Source organism: Narcine bancroftii, chromosome 13 (genome assembly GCF_036971445.1).
Source record: "Narcine bancroftii isolate sNarBan1 chromosome 13, sNarBan1.hap1, whole genome shotgun sequence".
Lineage (NCBI taxonomy): Eukaryota > Metazoa > Chordata > Chondrichthyes > Torpediniformes > Narcinidae > Narcine > Narcine bancroftii.
In genome coordinates, this window is record NC_091481.1 from 73,556,591 (window position 1) to 73,576,582 (window position 19,992).

General features: G+C 46.2%; 2 protein-coding genes across 6 annotated transcripts in view; one reads left to right on the forward strand and one right to left on the reverse strand.

Moving 5' to 3' along the window:
- LOC138748605 (CCR4-NOT transcription complex subunit 3-like) overlaps positions 1-1,656 on the forward strand; it is a 97,271-nt gene extending 95,615 nt beyond the window's left edge. For all 5 annotated transcript variants that reach the window (XM_069909084.1, XM_069909087.1, XM_069909088.1 and 2 more), the window contains one exon: positions 1,271-1,656. In XM_069909084.1, the coding sequence (XP_069765185.1) occupies positions 1,271-1,369 (99 nt within the window). In that variant the 3' untranslated portion in view covers positions 1,370-1,656. The remainder of the gene's footprint in view (positions 1-1,270) is intronic.
- Positions 1,657-14,627: 12,971 nt separating this feature from the next.
- The window catches only part of LOC138748734 (retinoic acid-induced protein 3-like), a 74,387-nt gene continuing 69,022 nt past the window's right edge, over positions 14,628-19,992 (reverse strand). Inside the window, exons 4-5 of the mRNA XM_069909401.1 lie at positions 18,679-18,749; positions 14,628-17,067 (exon numbers count right to left, since the gene is read on the reverse strand). Of these exons, the coding sequence (XP_069765502.1) occupies positions 16,948-17,067; positions 18,679-18,749 (191 nt within the window). The 3' untranslated portion in view covers positions 14,628-16,947. The remainder of the gene's footprint in view (positions 17,068-18,678; positions 18,750-19,992) is intronic.

Genomic DNA, 19,992 nt, shown 5'->3' on the forward strand with positions numbered 1-19,992 from the left:
GCTGACGTTCACACAAAGTATAGTGGATATATGGATTGATGGGAGAAGACAATAGGGGCAACACAACTGCAATGCTTCAAAGGCATTTAGACAGGTACAGGAGTGGTTTAGGGCAGTGGTTTTCAAACTTGTTCTTTCCACTTGTGCACCACCTTCAGTAATCCCTATGCCATCAGTGTTCTGTGATTAGTAGGAGATTGCTGAAGGTGCTATGTGAGAGGAAAGAACAAGTTTGGTTTAGAGGGATGTGGGCCAAACGCAGGAATCCGGGACAGATGTTGGAATGGACATGGGTTAAATGATCATTTCTGTACTTATGAACAGTGATCTCCCTGTTCACTCAGCCTCTGACTTTCATCAGTGCTGTTTTTTGCTAAATGATGATGATTCGTGTTGGTTGGAGCTTCAGGCTGGGATATGGTTGAGGGCTAAAGGTTTGGCCCCTTCTGCGATTAGTTCCATGTGACCAAAATGCAAGCTTTGTACTTTCTCGGTTGGATTCTGCAGTAGCCATCGGGTTCCTCTCAGAATGGGGGATGTCCAAAGTTGCTTGTCATTTAACATTTCCTCTTTCACAATTTCCATCTCTATCCTCTTCTTGCTGCTGTCAACCATTTGAGGCTAATATTTATGGTGTTAATCCAAAACGCTTCATACCTTTATCTCTCATACTCCCGCACTCCTTTTTACACCACTTGGATTGGAGTTTATTTACTAAGCATCTTGTCATTCATTATGTAGGAGTAAAACACAGGAGTCTGCAGACCCCGTGGTTGAAGTAAAAACACAATGTTGGAGAAACTCAGCAGGTCAAACAGTGTCCTTTATGTAGCAAAGATAAAGGGACATAACCAACGTTTCGGGCCTGAGCCCTTCATCAAGGTACGAGCAAAACGTAGGCAGGCGCCTGTATAAAATGGTGGGGGGAGGGATGGGGGAAGAGCATAGTCCCACAGGCAGGAGATAATAGGTGGATGAGGGAGGGAGGGCACAGTAGCGAACAGGGGGAGGGTGGATGGCCTCTAGAGTATTGCAAATTAGGTTAGGTCTGATGCTTTTGTGTGTGCATTGGCTCTGATTTGCTCAATGTGTTGGGTGGCATTGATTTGCCTTGCATTGTCTAAAGCCCAACCTTGGTATTATTGGTAACATGGCAGGACCCATGTTTTATGAATGGGATAATCCTCACTCTGGAAGAATGTTAAATATGGGTCGCTGAAAATGATGACTGTGTGTTACATCTGACTTGGCTTTTCTTCTGACCCAACAGGGAACATATATTTACTTTGACTATGAGAAATGGGGCCAGCGAAAGAAGGAAGGCTTCACATTTGAGTACAGATATCTGGAAGACCGGGACCTGCAGTGAGCAGGAAGTATTCACCCAGAGCCAGAGTGTGGTACTCACCCCTCCAGCGACTGAACATCAGGCTCACAGTCAGAACACATTTGTTCTTGGAAGAGAGCTTTCATTAAGAGACCTTGTACAATTTTGAGGAGAAAAAGAGGAAAAATCAAAAATGTTGTACATCATGTATTTTGTTCTAACCTGTGCATAAGATATTGTATTGGAAAATACTTTGTCAGGAATCTGTACAGTTCTGCGTTTAAAAAGCAGTTAGTGCTTGTATGAAAAAATAAAACATTTTTCATGTAGATGTTGTGCTTGGAGTACCCCTGTTTTATTGGCCATGCATGTTGTAATTGCAGGAAAATTCTGATAATCTGGCACCCTTGTGAATTGGACTAATGGAACCTGCACTCTACTTCACTTTAAAAATGTCCAATTTTATAGTGAACCCTGATAAGTTGAAATGAAAATATACAGGCACTCCAGATCAAACCACCCATGTTCCTGACCTGTGGTGTTCCAGAGGCCTGGAATGTGGATCCAGCCACACTCGAGCCACGTGAGCTGAACCCAGGGTTAAGGTTTGGAATAACCAGGTGAGTCGTATGCTGGACCATTGGGATTTCTGATCGATTAGATCGAGATTATCAGAGTTTTCTAGTCAGTCCCTGAAATGAGCTTTGCATTTCACCATTGCCTGAATATGACAGGGTGGTCCTGGCTTCCATCTGTATAATGTCTATGTGCCTGTACACTGTTCTTTATTCTCAGGTGTTCATTCTATTGGCCCTGCCCTGAGACGGTTCTGCTGGTATGAAATTCCACTCTACAACATTTCCTCCAGGTAATTAACTATCCTGTGAACAAAGGAGTGGGGGCTCAGGAGGTCAGGCAACATCCATGGAGAGAAATGGGCAGAGTTTGGGGATGGGTCCCTTTCTTGAGAAGGGTTGTCTGATAAAGGGTTCCGGCCTGAAACGTTGAATGACCCTTTCTAAGTCCCTTGTTTGCCGAAGATTCCAGAATCTCCGGTTCTTGTGTTTCCCTGATTAACTACTGCCTCTCATTGCTACTGCGCTTATGCCAACGTACAGCTGGCACCAGAGAGAATTTCAGTACTGGGGAGAAGGGAGCAACCAGCTGTCAACAGACATGCATTTTTGGCCATGATCTCCAATGCCAAGGGCACACTGCCAACTGCAGGTTCCCTTCTAAACTGCTCACCGCCAATCAAATGATAACTCCTTCATTACTGGGATATAATTCAGGAATGTACCACCGTGGTATGATTCTCCTAATGTTAGTGATTCACTAAGGAACCTCACCACTTGGGTGATTAGAGGTGAGGAATTAATGCTGTAATTGCATTAATTGTAAATAAATCAGTATCTTGTAACTATTCCACAGGAATCTAGACGGGCTGAATGGATTGTATAACTTCCACTGTTTGTTCTCAGTGCAACTGTGAGCCTGTACACAATAGCCCTTTCTCCACAGGCATCCCAGTTCATTGGCCGTACAGTGTCCTGGGATAGGAAGCTGTTTGTGCAATTTCCCTGGGCCACCTTTAATCGGGACACTGACTGCTTTTCCACTGGACACAACTCATCCCCGGGCATCGGAGAGTCTACCTTCGAATGGAATGGATGGAAATTGTCCTTTTTCCACTGGTTTAATCAGCCAGCATCAGCTGTCACCAGGGATATGAGTAGGGGTCGAGGCCGTCAATCCCCAACATAATTTGACATCATTCGTGCTGATTGTTTTGCTTTTCCACTGGACCGTAATCAGTTAATTCCTGGGACAAGGTGCCAGTGGAAAGGGGACTAGAGATTGAGGCAGTAAGTCCCCAACATAAACATTCTCTTGCCCGTTAATCTTCCAAAGCTACTCGTAATTTGAAAACTCACCTCCCTTGGCTTTTATTTTAAATGCCAGTTCAAAGTGTGTTTCCTGCCTTGTTATAATTGTGAATATTTGCTCGTGAAATATAGTCATCACACGTGAGGTCAGGATTTGTCTTGCTCGTTTCCCCTTGAGTGCCTCGCCAGCCCATTTCAGAGAGCTGTAAAATGTTCAGCACATTCCTGTGGGTCTGGAATTGCAACACGACTGACTGGAATGGATGGTTGGATTCTTTAACACTGAATTAGACTGTCCCCAAATTAATGAGAGCTTGAAACTTTAATGAAAATTTCTACTGTTTAATTGTGGCCTGACTTGCATTTTATACAAATATACACTTTTTCTTCTTGCCCTCTGCCTTTATCAAGCCCAAGATGTTTTATTTATAACTGTCTTCGAGTTAAAAAATAACCTTTTTAATCTTTGTCAGCCTAATGTAAAATGTTACCATTAACCTTTGCTGAACCATATCTGCCCTTTCTATCATTGCTTCTCTTTTTGTTATGGTGTTGACAACTCGAAGGGCTTCCTGAGTCATAAAGTGGTACTGACTGGTGTAAATAGACTTCCAACAAACGACACAGCCATGTGTACCAAGTTTTATTTTCTTAATGTAGAATTTGAGATAAATAGGTGAGGGGTATAAGCCTTTTATTAGACGGGCATTATGGCTTGTAAACACCTGGCAATTGATCCGGGTGAGCTGTGCCTGTATCTAACCTGAAACTGCTCCACTTCATTACCAACTTGCCTCTCAGTTACCTAATGTTTTAAAGTTGCTACCTTTTCAAATTCCACTGTGGCCTCTGTAATATCCTGATACCTGTGCTTGAATTCTGTCCCCTCAGTTGTGAGGGGAGGGTGGGGGGGGGGGGGGGCATGATCAGATGTAAAAGAGCCAAAGTTCTGACTTTGCCACTTCTCAATATTGGGAATGCAAAACCCCACATTCTCGACCAGGGGTTTAGTCCATCTGCCTCGGTATCAACCAATGTTTGTCACACTCCTGTGAATTAAATACTGTATTGTTAGAGTTAACGTGTTATTATATTTTAGAACCATAGAATGCTACAGCACAGAAGACAGGCCGTTCAGCCCTTCTAGTCTGTGCTGACCATCTCCCAAGTCCCACTGACCTGCTCCCATTCCATATTCCCTCCAGGCCTTTATTTTAAAAAAGGTTTTTAAAAAAGATTTTACCAGGATGCACTGTGTGAGGCTACAATAGTCCTTCCCAACCAAAAAATGATTGTTACTAATTGTCCACTTGGGCATATTGATCTAATTTATTGTAGATCTTTACTAATATACTTGATTTAAAGTTGTTCCCTTCCTTCCAGTTCAATTAAAATATTTTCATTGCAAATACCAGAGGACATCAGTTTAAGATGAGTGGAGTCACTGGAATTTAGAAGAATAAGAAGTGATCTTGTAGAAACATAGATTATAAAAGACATCGGTAAGATAGGTAGGTAAGTTGTTTCCATTAGTGGGGGGCTGGTCACCAGAACTAGATCCAGGGTCTAGATGGAGATGAGGAGGAGCTGCTTTTCCCAGATGGGGTGAATCTGGAATTTGCTGTCCGTTGAAGCAATAGAGGTGACCTTAGTAAATATATTTAAGACCAGGCTGGATAGATTTTTACAGATTTGGGGAATTAAGGGATACAGGGAAAAAGCAGGTCGGTGGAGATGAGCTGATCATCAGATCAGCCATGATCTCATTGAATGGTGGAGTAGGATCGACGGGCCGAATGGCCGCCTCTTGCTCCCGTTTCTTTTGTAAAGTTTAGGGGAGACATCAGAGGTAAGTTTTTTTTTTACCCAGAGAGAGGTGGAATGCATTGCCAGGGCTGGTGGAGGAGGCTGGGGACAATAGGGACATTGAAAAGATTCTTAGATAGGAACATGGATGTAAGAGAGAGGGTTACGGGTGTGAGGTAGGAAAGGTTTGGTTGGTTGTGGAGTGGGTTGACATAGGTTAGCACAACATTGTGGGCTGAAGGGCCTGTGGTTATGTTGTATAACAATGTATATAGATCTTGTGAATGGACAAGTAGAAATGAACTTTTTAAAACTCCCCTGGTGTGGGTGGGAATGTGTCCAGGACGATATTTTCAGACCATTTTCACTCGGGATGTCAGGAGAGCGATTACATGTTACCAATGGAGCCCAACTCATCGGGTGCCTTTAAAAGGGCCTCCGGGCCCACGTTTAGTGGTGCAGTCACCCAGATCAGTCTGCCTGAAAATGAGGATGTCTGAGATTTTAAATGGAGACGGGAATGGACCCTTTCGACCCACGAGTCCCTGCTGCCCAATTAACCTACATCCCTGGTATGTTTTTCGAAGGGTAGGAGAACACTGGAGCACCCAGAGCAAACTTGTGCAGACACGGGGCAAACTCCTTGGAGAGAGAGAGAGAGCGCCAGATTTGAATCCAGGCGCTGGTCCTGGAACTGCTTCGCTCACCTACTTCAGGTGGACAGTGTTGTGTCACCGCACAGTAACATTCCAGTTCCATGGGCTGGGAAATGGACCGTGATATCCCAGTTGTATATTACAGCTGTCTGGTTTCAGTCAGCGAAGAGTGTTGTTTTGCTGCTTTAGAATGAGTGAATTACATCTCAAAGCCATCGTTCAATGGATGAATGTTTAACTATCTCAATCATAACTTGGGACGAAATTCTGGTCACACCTGAACTTCCAATTCCTGCACTTGGCAGCTTGAAAAGACAAATTCCAGCGAGTTCAGCCATGGTTATGAGGAGCTGTTGGAAAAACCAGCCAACTGCCCCAAATCAGATACCAGGAGAGTTGGGGGACGGTCAATCCATTAGGACGAGAGTGGCAAACAGACTCGTTGTGCATGGAAAGAAATGAGTTCTCCTGGTCACATTGGATCATTGAATGATCCGGGCAAATGAGAGGGATGTCAGTACTTCATCGCCAGCATTTCAGGTAGTCCCTTGACATTGAGAAGCACAACACAGTCAAACGTTGTGAGCTCGGGAGATGAAGGATGAGGCTGATGCGGGAACATCCTGTGTCGAGGGATGAGATAGCTGATGGGACGTGTGTGGGTAGTTTTCAAGCTCGGAGATTTAAGGCGTGGAAAGCGGCTCTATGTTGTCTACAAAGCTGATCCCATTCGGTTGGAACCGGTAGCACAACCCTATTACATGTTGGAATTTAATTTGCCATTAAACCTTTCCTATCCAGGTACATTCCAATCATCTCTGCCGCCACTATTGTGCGAGAAATGTGTCCCACGGGTCTGTTTAAATCGTTCCCTTCTCAGATTAACTGCGTCCTCTAGATTCCGATTCCCCAGGAGTAAGACCAGGACATAACTTTATCACCCTTCATCAGGTCTGTCCCCGTTCTCCAGGGAGAAAAGTGCTAACCTCTCTCTCCCTGTCCTGGGGAATCTTCCTTGGAATTCCCTTCCTTGGCATTCCCTTCCTTGGGATTCCCTTCCTTGGGATTCCTTTCTTTGGGATTCCCTTCCTTGGCATTCCCTTCCTTGGCATTCCCTTCCTTGGGATTCCTTTCTTTGAGATTCCCTTCCTTGGCATTCCCTTCCTTGGCATTCCCTTCCTTGGGATTCCTTTCTTTCCCTTCCTTGGGATTCCCTTCCTTGGCATTCCCTTCCTTGGCATTCCCTTCCTTGGCATTCCCTTCCTTGGCATTCCCTTCCTTGGGATTCCCTTCTTTGGCATTCCCTTCCTTGGGATTCCCTTCCTTGGCATTCCCTTCCTTGGCATTCCCTTCCTTGGCATTCCCTTCCTTGGGATTCCCTTCCTTGGGAATCTTGTCTGCACCTTTTCCACTTTCACGATACCTCGGGCGGCCAGATCTGCTCAAGACCAGAGAATGGCCTCAGCTTTCGGGAGGACCCAAATTATCCTGCAGTTGGAGCAGGACTTGGTTGGAATGTTGTTCACTTCAAGGGGTCCTGGAACTTTTCCTCTTTCCACCAGACACAGGAGATGTTCCTTCAGTCTGACCCCGATCGTAATCGAGGACCTAGACGTAAAACAGGAAAGTCTGCAGGAAAAACTCGATGCTGGGGAAACTCAGCAGGTCAAACAGGGTAGCAAAGGCAAAGGGCCAGCACCGCAGTTTCGGGCCGAGCCCTTCAGCAGGGGATAGCGATGGGGGAGGATTCATCCCCCACTGTCTGAATTCGGAGAGTCTCATTCTTATCCCTTGAAGAAGGGCTCGACCCTTGAAGAGGGGCTCGGCCCGAAATCCCGGTGCTATCTCCGTCTCCTGCCGGCACGGAGAAGACCGGCCATTCCTCCAGCGTTTCCGTGTGTCCTGCTGTTCCTCACCGATCTCGCTGCTCACTGGCGTCCCCCTAATGTCGGAGACCGCTACTGCAGCCACAGTCGCCGAAACTCATTTCAAAACCAGCCACTGGTCCCACTCGGTGGTGAGAAATATGTACCTTGTCTGACTGGAAGTCCTTGATATTTACAAAGGGCGACTTCTCCAGCAAAAATGCACCAGACTATTCACGTATGAGTCACTTGAAAATGCAGTTGTGTCGCTGAGCTCAATAATTATATTGTCAGGTCTGTCATTATTCAAATAAAATATTAAAATGTGCAACAGATGGATTGAAAGAAACCAGGGTGTTATTGGAAGGGCAGTAGTGATCCTGGCCAATGTTTATTCCCCATTACTATCACCAAAAACAGATTGTTTGTTTTCCTATTTTATATTTCCCCATTTCATGGAAAGAGGCCATTCATCCCATCAGATTTATGCTGGCTCATGCCCCCTTGCTATTCTCCTCATCCAACTGCACTCGGGCCAATTTACCCAGCAACCAGAACGTGGGAGGGAACGGCAGCCCCCGGGGGAAATCCACGTGGTCACAGGGAGATCGTGCAAACTCCACACAGACAGCACGTGAGGCAGCAACACCGCCGGCTGCTCTGGTGTTGTGATAGTACAGATCTATCACCAATGTACATAGTGTATCTAGACTGTGCTTACAGCGATTGGCTGAGAGCTAAGCCACGCCTACTGTCTGGGCCTTAAAGGGTTGTGTCCCTAGTCAGGTCGGATCATTCTGGACTGGTTGGCCACCTGTGAAGAGCTCCTGTCTTTTGCTAATAAAAGCCTTGGTTTGGATCAACAAGTCTTTGATTCTTTCGACGAGCTCTACAGGTGTTTATTGTTCCTTCAACGGTTCCCATGCTCTAGTGTACACTAGTTCCGCTCTGAACCCTGCGCATTTAACCTTGATTATATCTGCACGGTTATTCCAGTAAAAAGCCAAAAATCTGGACTTCTCAAAAAACTCTGAAACTTTTGAAATTTGGTGAACTTTTGTGTAGGTGTGTGAGAGGCCACAGGTGCACAGCAGCAACAAGGAAGTCGTGAAAATGTTTTTAAAAAATATTGTGTTTTTTTTTGATATGGAGGAAAATGTTTTGTGACAAAACTATCAAAATTTGCCTGTTCATCTCATGTTTATTCTCCTTAAATTTGAATTTTAAAAGTACTACTCAAGAATTTGAAAAATCTGGACCGACCCAATCCCCGAGCAGTCCAGATTTTAGACTTTCACTGTGTTGGGGTGAGGTGATCGAGAGGATCATTCTGTTCCATACTCCATGGGGTGATGATAGAATGAAAGAGAGCAAAGATCTTGAGTATTGAAATGTGTCTCTAAAGTGTGGACTTGGTGAGTAAATGGCTTGAGGGCAATAAAGCAATGGTATGTTTAAAGAATTAAATACATTAAATTAATTTTTTTCTGCTAATTTAGGCAGAAGGAAATATGTGGAACTATAATCCAGTTCCTGTAAAATTCTAGATGTGTCCTGGAAACTCACAGAAGCAACAAGTATTGTCTGCTGGAGGTGGTAACTCTGGGACTCAGCATTTGAGTACCACCTTCTGGCATTCCAGTCACTCGGCAATGCTGATTACATCAGGGATAACATTTCAGGAGGTGGTCACGGGCATCAAGGAGCTGCCACCAGACAGCCAGACCAAGGAAAAAGCAAGCAGGAAGTTCAAGGAATTCCTGAAAGCATCTGATGCTCTGGCCAGAATTACTGATGGGAAAGAGGTTCACTGGACCGAGAACTAGTCTCCCCTGCCAGTGGATTCATGGTGCCCACACACCTAAGTCAGAGCAAACATCATGCCTATCAAGAATCTTGCAATCTGATGCCAGGAATGCGATGGAGGAACAAAGGAATGGAGAATGGACCTCAGATCCTTAAAGGACACAGGATGGATCAATATTGTGGTTAACGAATCATTCAGGATGCTTTCTTTTAGAGGAAAAAGATTTCAGATTTATTGTCAGAGTACATACACATCACATACAACCCTGACAATCTTTTTCCTGTGGGCGAGGCAGAATCACCACTTACTGGTAGAGCAGAAAAATCTGTACTCAAAGTACATGTGTAAACAAATAAAGAAATGTAAACAAACTGTGTAATACAGAGAGAAAAAAAAAAAATCAATAAAGTACAAAGTAAGTGTCCTTAAATGAGTCCCTGATTGAGTTTGTCATTGAGGAGTCTGATGGTGGAGGGGGAGCAGCTGTTCCTGAACCTGGGGGGTACGAGTCTTGTGGCACCGACACCTCTTTCCTGATGGCAGCAGCGAGAACAGAGTGTGTGCTGATTGGTGTGGATCCTTGATGATCGCTGCTGCTCCCCCTGTAGATGTTCTCGATGGTGGGGAGAATTTTGCCTGTGATGTCCTGGGCTGTGTATACATAGACCATAAGAGCAGGGAGATTATGTCAGAAATGAACACAACTCTTGTTGGGCCACAACTCCGTGTAACCATCTCTCTGGTCCTGCAGAACAGGGGTGATTTCACTGGAGACAGATTGATGGATGTGGATTCAGCACTGAGAAACCATGGGCATGAGGGAAGATTAGATACTCAAGACTTTAGTACAAGGGGAGACTTCAGAGCTGCATGAAATTATGACGACCATGTAAACATCATTTACTCTGCTTTCTCTACGAATGTAACTTGGGGCCCGAAGTCCTCGACACTTTGGAAAGGTTTGCACACAGCTGTTAACTCTTGGAGGTCAGGCCTTAGGCTGTGAAGTGCTCTGAAGGCTAGGTGGTGGTGGAGAGTGGCCTGAGCAGATTCTATGGAGGGCAGTGCAGAGGCATTCACTCCCATTGTAAATCTGCTGGCTTGCCCAAGCATCCGTTAAACACATTTGCTCCCAATACTGTGGACAAAGGGATACCTGCTGATAGAGAGGGTGTTGATGAGGGAGATGTTTCCAAAACAGCCCAGCCAACCACTCACGGCAGTGGTACCAGCTGCTCAAAGTACAATAAACAACTCCTGGTCTCAACATCACCACGGGCACCAGCTCCCACTGGATGGTCCCCTGGAGACTTCACTGAACTTCCACCAATCCTCTTGGCCAGTGAAAATCACCTGATTGGATGATTCGTGGCAGCCAGGAAGCAACTCCCCTCTTGCAATGAGTGAATGAAAGTGTCCAAGGAAATTGTGATATCACCTCCTCCTCCAATTACACAAATGGGACAGGCATTTTTTTTCCTTTATTTGCCTGTGACCACAGTTTTACATCTGTAATCAAACATTTCTTGTGATTAAAGTGCACATTCCAGGTTTTATTCAAGGTTATTTATGTACATTTTGACCATGTAGAAATGACAGCCCTTTATACACATGATCCCCTCATTTCAGGGCACCATGATGTTTGGGACATTTGGCTTCATAGGTGTTGGTGAGGTCTCAGGTATGTCTAATTGCTTCATTGGTGCAGGTATCAGGGAGCTGGGCTGGCTTCTAAGCTTTTGATCACCTTTGGAGTCTGTAGGTGGCATTTTTCAACATGACAACCAAAGTTGTGCCCAATGAAAGTGAGACTGAAAAACAAGAATAAAACAGTCAGAGACGATGTCCAAAATCAACAGGTTGGAACATCATCGAAAGATGATGGTGAGCTCAGTAATCACAAAGGGACTGATCTTCCAGTGAAGATCAACTGCTGATAACAGAAGAATTCCCATCACATTGAAGACAAGGCCTCCAAACACCTGTCCAGTAGATCGGAAACACTCTTCAGGAGGCAGGTGTGGACCTTCCACAGAAAACTTCATGAACAGAAATACAGAGGCTGCCCTGCGAGATGCCAAGCACGTGTTCACCAGAGAAAGGACTGCCAGATTACAGTTTGCCAAGAGGTGTGTAAAAGAGCCGGCAGAATTCTGGAAAAAGTCCTGTGGACGGAGGAGACCAAGATGAACATATCAGAGTGATGGTGTAAAGGATCTGCCCAAGATCCAAAGCTGCCCCCCCCCCCCCCACCCACGTGGTTGCATTTTGCAGCCTCTGCATTTCTATTCAATTACTCTTCCCTCTGGCCAACTTCACTTTCCATCCCCCCCCACCCACCTTCCATCCCCCCACCCACCTTCCATCCCTCCCACCCACCTTCCTTCCCACCCACTTTCCTTCCCCCCCACTCATCTTCCACCCCCCACACCCACCTTCCATCCCTCTGACCCACCTTCCACCCCCCCCACCCACCTTCCATCCCCCCATCCACCTTCCATTCCCTTCCCCACCCACCTTCCTGAATGCAGGACACTGGAGATGTTAACTTTAACAAGATTGTAGAATATGAGGCAAGGTTTTCAGAGCTGGGACTTTTCTCTTTGGAGCGTAGAAGGATGAGAGGAGACTTGATAGAGGTTGACAAAATTCTGAGAGGCATAGATAGGATGGACGGTCAGCGCCTGTTTCCCAGGGCAGGAGTCGCAAACACCAGAGGACATGTGTACAAAGTTAAGGGAGGGAAGTTTGGGGGAGACATCAGGGGTAAGTTTTTTTGCACTGAGTTATGGGTGCCTGGAATGCCTTGCCAGGGGTGGTGGTGAAGGCTGGAACATTGGGGACATTTAAGAGACCCTTAGGCAAAAGGATGGAAGAAAAATAGAGGGTTACGGGGCAGGGAGGATTTAGTATTTTTTTTAAGAATGTATGGATTATCAGAATATGGAGGGCCGAAGGGCCTATATTGTGCTGTAGTGTTCTATGTTCTATGGCTAGGTGGTTGATGTAGCAGTTAGTGCAAAGCTGTTACAGCCCCAATGATGGGCACCAGGGTTCAAATCCGGCGCTGTCTGTAAGGAGTTTGTACTTTCTCCCCGTGTCTGTGTGGGTTTTCCCCAGGGGCTCTGGTTTCCTCCCACCGTTTGAAACGTATGGTGGGTGTAGGTTAATGGGGTGTAAATTGAGTCACATGGGTTCATGTGGGCCTGTCACCGGTCTACATTTAAATTTAAATTCTCAGTTCCTGCAAAGCCTGTTAATACAATAAACATCACCTGTCACTCCTGAGATTCTACCCACGTTACCTCCTGAAATAAACACACTTTAAATCCATAAGCCGCTGATCTAAAAGCAGTTTTGTGTTGGTGGATTGTTGTTAATCCTTGATCATGTGATCAGCTGGATCCCTCTCCTTCCAGCCGTGAAGGAGGCAGGTAGACCCGGCTCATTGAACCCACAGCTGGACAGTTACCCTAGACACCAGATATCATGATCCAAGGGATGTTAATAGCAAAACAAATAGATGAGCTGCTTCTGTTGTTTTGCAACCATGTCAAATGTGTTCCCAAACCGGATTGGATCTGCCTCCCTACTCATTCTGTTGCTCTGGATTCAATCCTCCTCATTGTTTGAATGTTCTGATATATTCTGCTTTCCTGATATTTCCTTTATGGCCTCAGGCCTGAAACGTTGGTAACTTTGTCTCCTATGGATGCTGAAAAGAGCGGCTGAGTCCCTCTGCGTTTCGGTGTTTACTGATCTCACACTTACCTGTTCCATTCACATTGGCTCCAACACCAGAAGGTCAACGAGTTCCAGTCTACACTTGAACACTCACAGTCTGGGCACCTCCAACAGGATGGATTAACATCAACCTCTCCCATTCCTGTTAGCCCCTTCCCCTTCCCCAGGTCTCCTTTCCCACAGCTCTGGAGTGTTTTCCAACCAGTGCTGGCACGTGACAGCCTCCATCTCCAGCAACGTATTCCAGACACCCACCACTCTCTGAGTAAAAATATAATCGCCATCCCCTCGCCATGTACCGGTGAGGACTCTGGTATTTGCTATTACCACCTCGGGATACAGGCGCTGGCTGTCTTAGCCCCTCATACTCTTGCAGACCTTTATAAAGTCTCTTCTCATCTTTTGTTGTTCCAAAGAGAAAAGTCCCAGCTCTGCCAACCTCGCCCACATGAGACAAGGCAACATCCTGGTGAATCTCTTCTGCCCCCTCTCCACAGCTTCCACATCCTTCCTGTCATGAAGCGACCAGAAGTGAACGTAATCCTCCACATGTGGTCTCACCAGAGTTTTACAGAGCTTCAGTATTATCTCTCAGTTCTTGAATTCAATCCCCCACCTAATGAAGGCCAATATACTGTCCACCACCCTCTCAACTTACATGGCAACCTTTCAGGACCGAGACAACACGATCCCTCTGTTCCTCTAAACTGTTAAGAAACGTGCCATTAACCACACACTCTGCCTTTATCCGATCTTCCAATAATTCATTCAAATTGATATTGCTAGTTTTGTTGAGTTGTCATTATGCACCATGGACTTGGTCTGCACAGAGGTTAATGGGTTATAGCGAAGTTCTACTTCCCCCTACAGCTTCGCTGTTCTATCAAAGGAGCCAACGATGCTGGATGCTGGTCCACCCCACTGAGACTCTCTGGCCAGTATACAGGGGGCAGGGGCCAGTGTATGGGGGGTGGGGGGCAGGGGCCAATGTACAGGGAGCAGTTAATGTCTTAAGCATCAAGTTAAATTAGATTTAAATTTAGACATACAGCATGGTAACAGGCTTTTTTGGCCCATGCCGCCCAATTACACCCAATGATCTACAGCCCCCGATACATTTTGGAGGGTGGGAGGAAATCAGAGCCCCCGGAGGAAAAAGAAACAGACAGACCTCCGTGAGGAGGTATTCCAACCCACCTCAGAGTGAAAAGACCCCTCACTCCACCCCCCGATTTTGGAACTCATGGGTCAGGGCATAACAATGAGTTTATTGTCATACACATTGTACACGGTGCATGTGCATTGAAGTTCCTACCTGGTGCAGCCTACATTTTGCTCCTACTTCAATGAAGGGCTCAAGCCTGAAACATCGGATACGTCCCTTTATCTTTGCTAAATAAAGGTTACTGTGTGACCTGCTGAGTTTCTTCAACATCGTGTTCTTACTTCAACCCCGGTGTCCGCAGACTCTCGTGTTTTACTAGATTTATTAAGTTTTCCTCTTCTACCCAAAGATCAATCCAAGTTAAGGCAATATTACACAAATCTTTAAGTAAATTTTATTGCTACAACAAAAATTGTTAATTTCAGTTTGGCATGCATGTAAAAACACTGAGACCTCATGCTTTCATATGGATAAATAATATTTACAGCAAACGAACACAGGCAATTTACAGTTATACACTAGTAGCGCTTGGTCTGACAGGTTCTGAAGTGAGAAAGGTTGAGGTGGGTTCCCTGCAGAATTTTCCCATCCAGGTAGTTCCCTTGGGGGAAATGATGCTATCAGGAAATGCGAGACTGCCCCAAATTGTGACACGTTTCAGCCTGATGCTTTGCACAATAAAAAATGTCGCACTGCTGTAACGGGGAGAGCAGGGAGCAGAGACACAGCTCTCCCTCATGTGGTCCTACCATCTAGTTCGATTACTGACGGCTTTAAGTGGCCCGTTAAAGGAGCTGATGGTATTTTAAAATCCTGCATCTGCGGGGTCTGGGCCCAAGATGGCGGTGCCTGTGTTGGGCAGCAGCCTCGAGGGGTTGCAGACTCTGAGGGAGTAGCGGACTACCGCAGGACACCAATAACGGGGAAGAACACCCCCCCCCCACCCCACTGAGAAGATAAAGCAGAGGAGACAACATTAAGGACAGAGACGATGGTGGCGGGCCAGCAAGGGGTTCTGTGGCTGTAGGACACACACAGCAGGTGAGCAGTTGGTGACTGTGGGCAAGGAACCCCCACAAGCAGCAGGCTGCTGGCAACAAAGTGAAAGGACTCACACTTGGCTGGTGGAGACTGGCTCATGGGAACCAGGTACCAGTAGCTGGGATTCCAGAGAGGGCTGAGGGCAAGGAAGGGTCCCGGAAGACCATGGTGCTGAAGGCTTCCTCATCGTATTGGAGGTTTGGATCTGAGCTCAAATGTCCAATGGTTTGGACTGAACTGGACTCTGTGGCTGCAGGGCTGGCGGGATTGGTGGAGGGGAATCCATATGCATTTGGTGACTCTGGGTGGGGGGGGGGGGGTCCCTCTCTTTTGCTTCTCTTTCTCTGACTGTAAGGGCCACAGGATATTGCTAAAGTTAATGGAGAATCTTCATCTGCCTTGTGGCAGATTAAAGGCTAATTCATGTGATATTACCCCTCTCTGTTTTATTACATGACAACAAATAGTATCCAATTTGACTACTGGTAAATGCACTCTTAATCCTTCCATTTTTGTTGAAATTCTTGCATCATCCAGTGTTCTCTGTATAGGCTGACTTGCTTGGATAGTAGGCAAATGAGGTTTTTCCACTGCATCTTGGCATACTTGGCAATGAGTGATTCATTTTGTTCAGCACATTGGTGGGCTAGCTTGTTCTGCTGGTTGAGATGTGGAGCTACAAGGCAGAGATGTCCCAAACCCAGGGAGAAGACAGCTGCACGGCTGGCGTAGCGATCAGCCCAACGCCTTTACAGCACCACCATTCAGGACCGGGGTTCGAATCCCACGCGGTCTGTCAGGAGTTTGTACGTTCTCCCTGTTCCTCCGTGGGTTTTCCCTGGGGGCTCTGGTTTCCTTCCACTGTTCAAAATGTACCGGGGGTGTAGGTTAATTGGGTATAAATTTGGCAGCACGGGCTCATGGACCGAAATGTCCTGTTACCATGGTGTATGTCTGAATTTAAATTTAAATTTATGGGCGTTCAAAGTCTGGAGATTTTTCAGGAACTGTGTGGGGCTTTATCCCAGCCGGGAAAATGGGGCAGTTGGCAAGTCTGGCTCCAGTGGAAGGGGAAGTACATGAAAGGGTGGAGTTGGCAGATGCACCTTTGAAGGAGATTGCTGTGTCTTTGACAGGACAGAGAGAGAAGCAGAACCTTCACGCGAAGTGGCCAGCATCAATTCCAATAAAGGACATCAAGTATTTCCAAGGGTCAGGCCCGAAACGTCGGTTACTTTTTCCTTCCGATGGGTGCTGGGTGACCTGCTGACTTTCTCCAGCGTGTCTGTGTCTGTTGAAACTGCCTAGGATTGACCTTGCTGCTGAGAATGTAAGTGAACAATCCACCCTCAGAACAGTGGGAGTGGAACAGTAATCTGATCCCATTCATCTTCTCCCTTGCTGACCTCTGTAACTCTGCGAGCCAGGTGCTGCAGGTCCAATAACCACGTGAAATCCCTGAGATTTCCTGAGGTAACTCAGGAGTGGCCTCCACTACATAAACAGCGGTGCGTCCCGGCGTTTGTGGAAAAGGTTTCCTGTTCACTGTAAGTTCACTGTCAAGTGCAGAAGCACCCTGTTAATCAGCTGGAGGGACTTGCAGGTAGTTGCAGGGAGTTTCTGGCACCTCTGGCCAAACCTGAATGCTGACTAGAATGTTGTTTGCCTGTTCTGGTTGTTGAGATAAGGATCTTGTAGGAAAGGTGTTGGGTAATAGTTAGACTTTGTCTGTGGCCGAGGGATTGTAAATTCCTGAGATACACAGTACACCTAAAACACAACATGGAACGGAAGGGATTAGAACCATGAATCATAACTAGTGATTTACAAAAACCCAAGACAGAATGATAATCATACACATTGTAAAATGGATGTGTGGGCCATTCGTACTTGTTGCAGCCAAACAGGTACTTGGAAAGAAAAACTATAATTGTAAACTAATTGAAATACATTAAAAGAGGCAATAAATACAAATGACAGATCATAAATATTCCCATAATTCTCATGCAAACATGACTTACAATAGCACAAACTGTCATTTTCAGAGATTGGGAATGAAAATCTCAGCTGATTGGGTAATGTCTGTGGGTAGAGAGAATCTCAGCTGGTTGGACAGTGTCTGTGGATGACAGGTGGTTTTTGATTGTTTCTCCCCTCTCTGTAGACATATCCTGACCTGGTGAGCTCATCCCTTCCAGCAAAGGATTCCAACGATGCCGACCTCCTTTCACGGGTTTCCTGCCCACTGGGTCCAAGGTTGGCCCCAACTCCAGGAGTTTGTGCAGTCAGCCAAAATCATCTTGCTGAATCATTCTAGTGAGTCACCTTTGGATCAAGGTCACAGCTGGGGTGCTGCGAGCCTTTTACCTCTGGTCGGGGAATGAACAATGGGTATGTGGGGTGGGGGCAAAATGTGGGGCAGAACTGCAGTCCAGGGTCCTGGTTTTGGTATTGCTTCCTTCAGGCCCCTGAAGCCCAAACAGTCGCTGAGTGTGTCGAGGGAGTCATTTTGGTGATGGCTGATGGTGGCAAAGGATCAGTCAACAAAACCCAGACAGCATCAGTGGGGAATCAAACATCTCCAGGTGCACTGTAGAAAACATGACTGCCCAGGAACGCAGACGGCTCTATCCGGAAGGTTACAAACACAGCCAGGTTGATCACAGGTTCTGACCTGCCACCATTGCAGACATCGACGAGAGGCGTTGCCTCAAGAAGGCAGCCAATGTCATAAGGGGCCCCACCATCCTGGTCACAACCTCTTCTCACAGTAGCCTGAAGACCAGCACCTCCAGGTTCAAAACCAGTTTCTTTCCAGTGGCCATTAGGCTCTTGAACCGCCCTCCGTAACACTGATCAGAGACGGCTCCCCCATCACAAAAGAACTGTCTGCACTTTTGCAAAGTCACTTTTTTTGCCCCAGGATAATTGTGAATATTTATTATCTAACTTGTTTTGTATTTATTCTCTCTTTTTAATTCAATTAAGTTTATCGCAGTAATTTTTTAACAAAGTAAAAACGCAAACGCATGGGAACTCAGCACCTTTAGGAGGTAAAGATATATTACTGATGTTTTGGACCTGACCCTTCCTCGGAGTACAAGTGAAAAAAGAGAGGCATCTGTTTGAAAAGGCTGGAAAAGAGAAGAATGGGAGGGGAGGAGTACAGACATAAGGGGAGGGAGGGAGGGAGGGAGGAGAGGGCTCTGTGAGAGAGAGGAAAATGGGAGAGAGAGAGAGAGAGAGAGAGAGAGAGCTCCAGGAAATGAGACATTGGGACAAGGAAAGAGAGGGGGGCAGCTCATTAAATCCATTATATAAACAGTTGCGTGAGAACAGGGGGAGTGAGAAGGCATGCGAGGGCAGCAGTGGGGTACTTACATTGTTTTCCAGTGGGAGGTGGGCACTGTATAGAGGGGAGGAAGCAACATTGGACGGAGACATGGCAAATCCTGCGGAGGCAAATAAATCAGATGTGAATGAAAGTCAAAAAAATTGCTTTTGTAACCCAGACTCTTTGTCCTTTTCACTGGATCGAACCTCCATCAGTCTCAATCCCTTTCACATAGATACAGCCCGAGGGCTTGTTCATAATGCGATCTCAACCTTTCAGACTTTCCTCTCAAAATTCACAAGCACCCAGCAATCTTCAGAACTTTTAAGGGCTCGGAAACCATGCAACGTCCATCAATGTAGAAATCCTCAAGTAACCACAGGCAGTGTTAGTGACCAGAGGAAAATCTCTAAATATCTTCCTCACCCACAACCTGGTTTTGAGATTGATCGAGAAAAGATCAATGATCAGGTAGTTTGGCACAGACTAGATGGGCCAAAGGGCCTGTTTCTGTGCTCCATTTACTGGGGCAGCCATCATGGCTCTTAATGAGGTAGTGATATAAGAGAGAATGGACGAGGACAGAAGGCTACACACACCTACCCCACGGTGGAAGCATAACAACGCTCTCCATGTGGGACCACCTGCATGACATGGGCCATTCCTTGATTACACACTCCCCCATAAAACTTGGCTTTGTCGATTCCGGAGATGATGAGGTTAAACTTTGGGAAGAGATCGAGTTGTCTACTCATGAGAATTCAGAAGAGTGAGAAGAGATCCTATTGAAGCAAAAAGTTTTGTCAAGGGTTCTTTCTACTGGTGGGTGAGATTAGAGGACATCACCTCAGGATCCAGGGGATGGAGATGAGGAGGATCTACTTCTCCCAGAGGGTGGGGAATTGGTGGAAGTTGAAGCAGTGGAGGCGACCCTCAGTAAATGTCGAGCATTAGGATTATGTGGCAAAGGTGGGTAAGTGGAGTTGAGTCCAGGTTCAGATCAGCCACGATCTTACTGAATGGCCCAGCAGGCTCGATGGGCCGGATGGCCGTTTCCTGCTTCTATCTCTTACATTGGTCATTTTGACCTCCCAACTTGAAGAGTATAACATGGGAGGTTTGAGGCCATGGAATCTTTAATTTCGAGTCACCCTACTAGCTGCTCTGTGTGGGACAGAGGTGGGTCATGACACTGGCTGCTGTGTAGACTTTCTACATGGTTTCTGAGTTCACTCCGAAGCTTGGGGCTTTAAAGTTTGAGAAATTACTGGGTGGTTGTGACTCTCTAGGGCAAGTATGAAAGTTTGAGCTTCCTTGCTCTCCAGAATGGTTTTATAATGTGAATTCAGAGTTACGTTAGT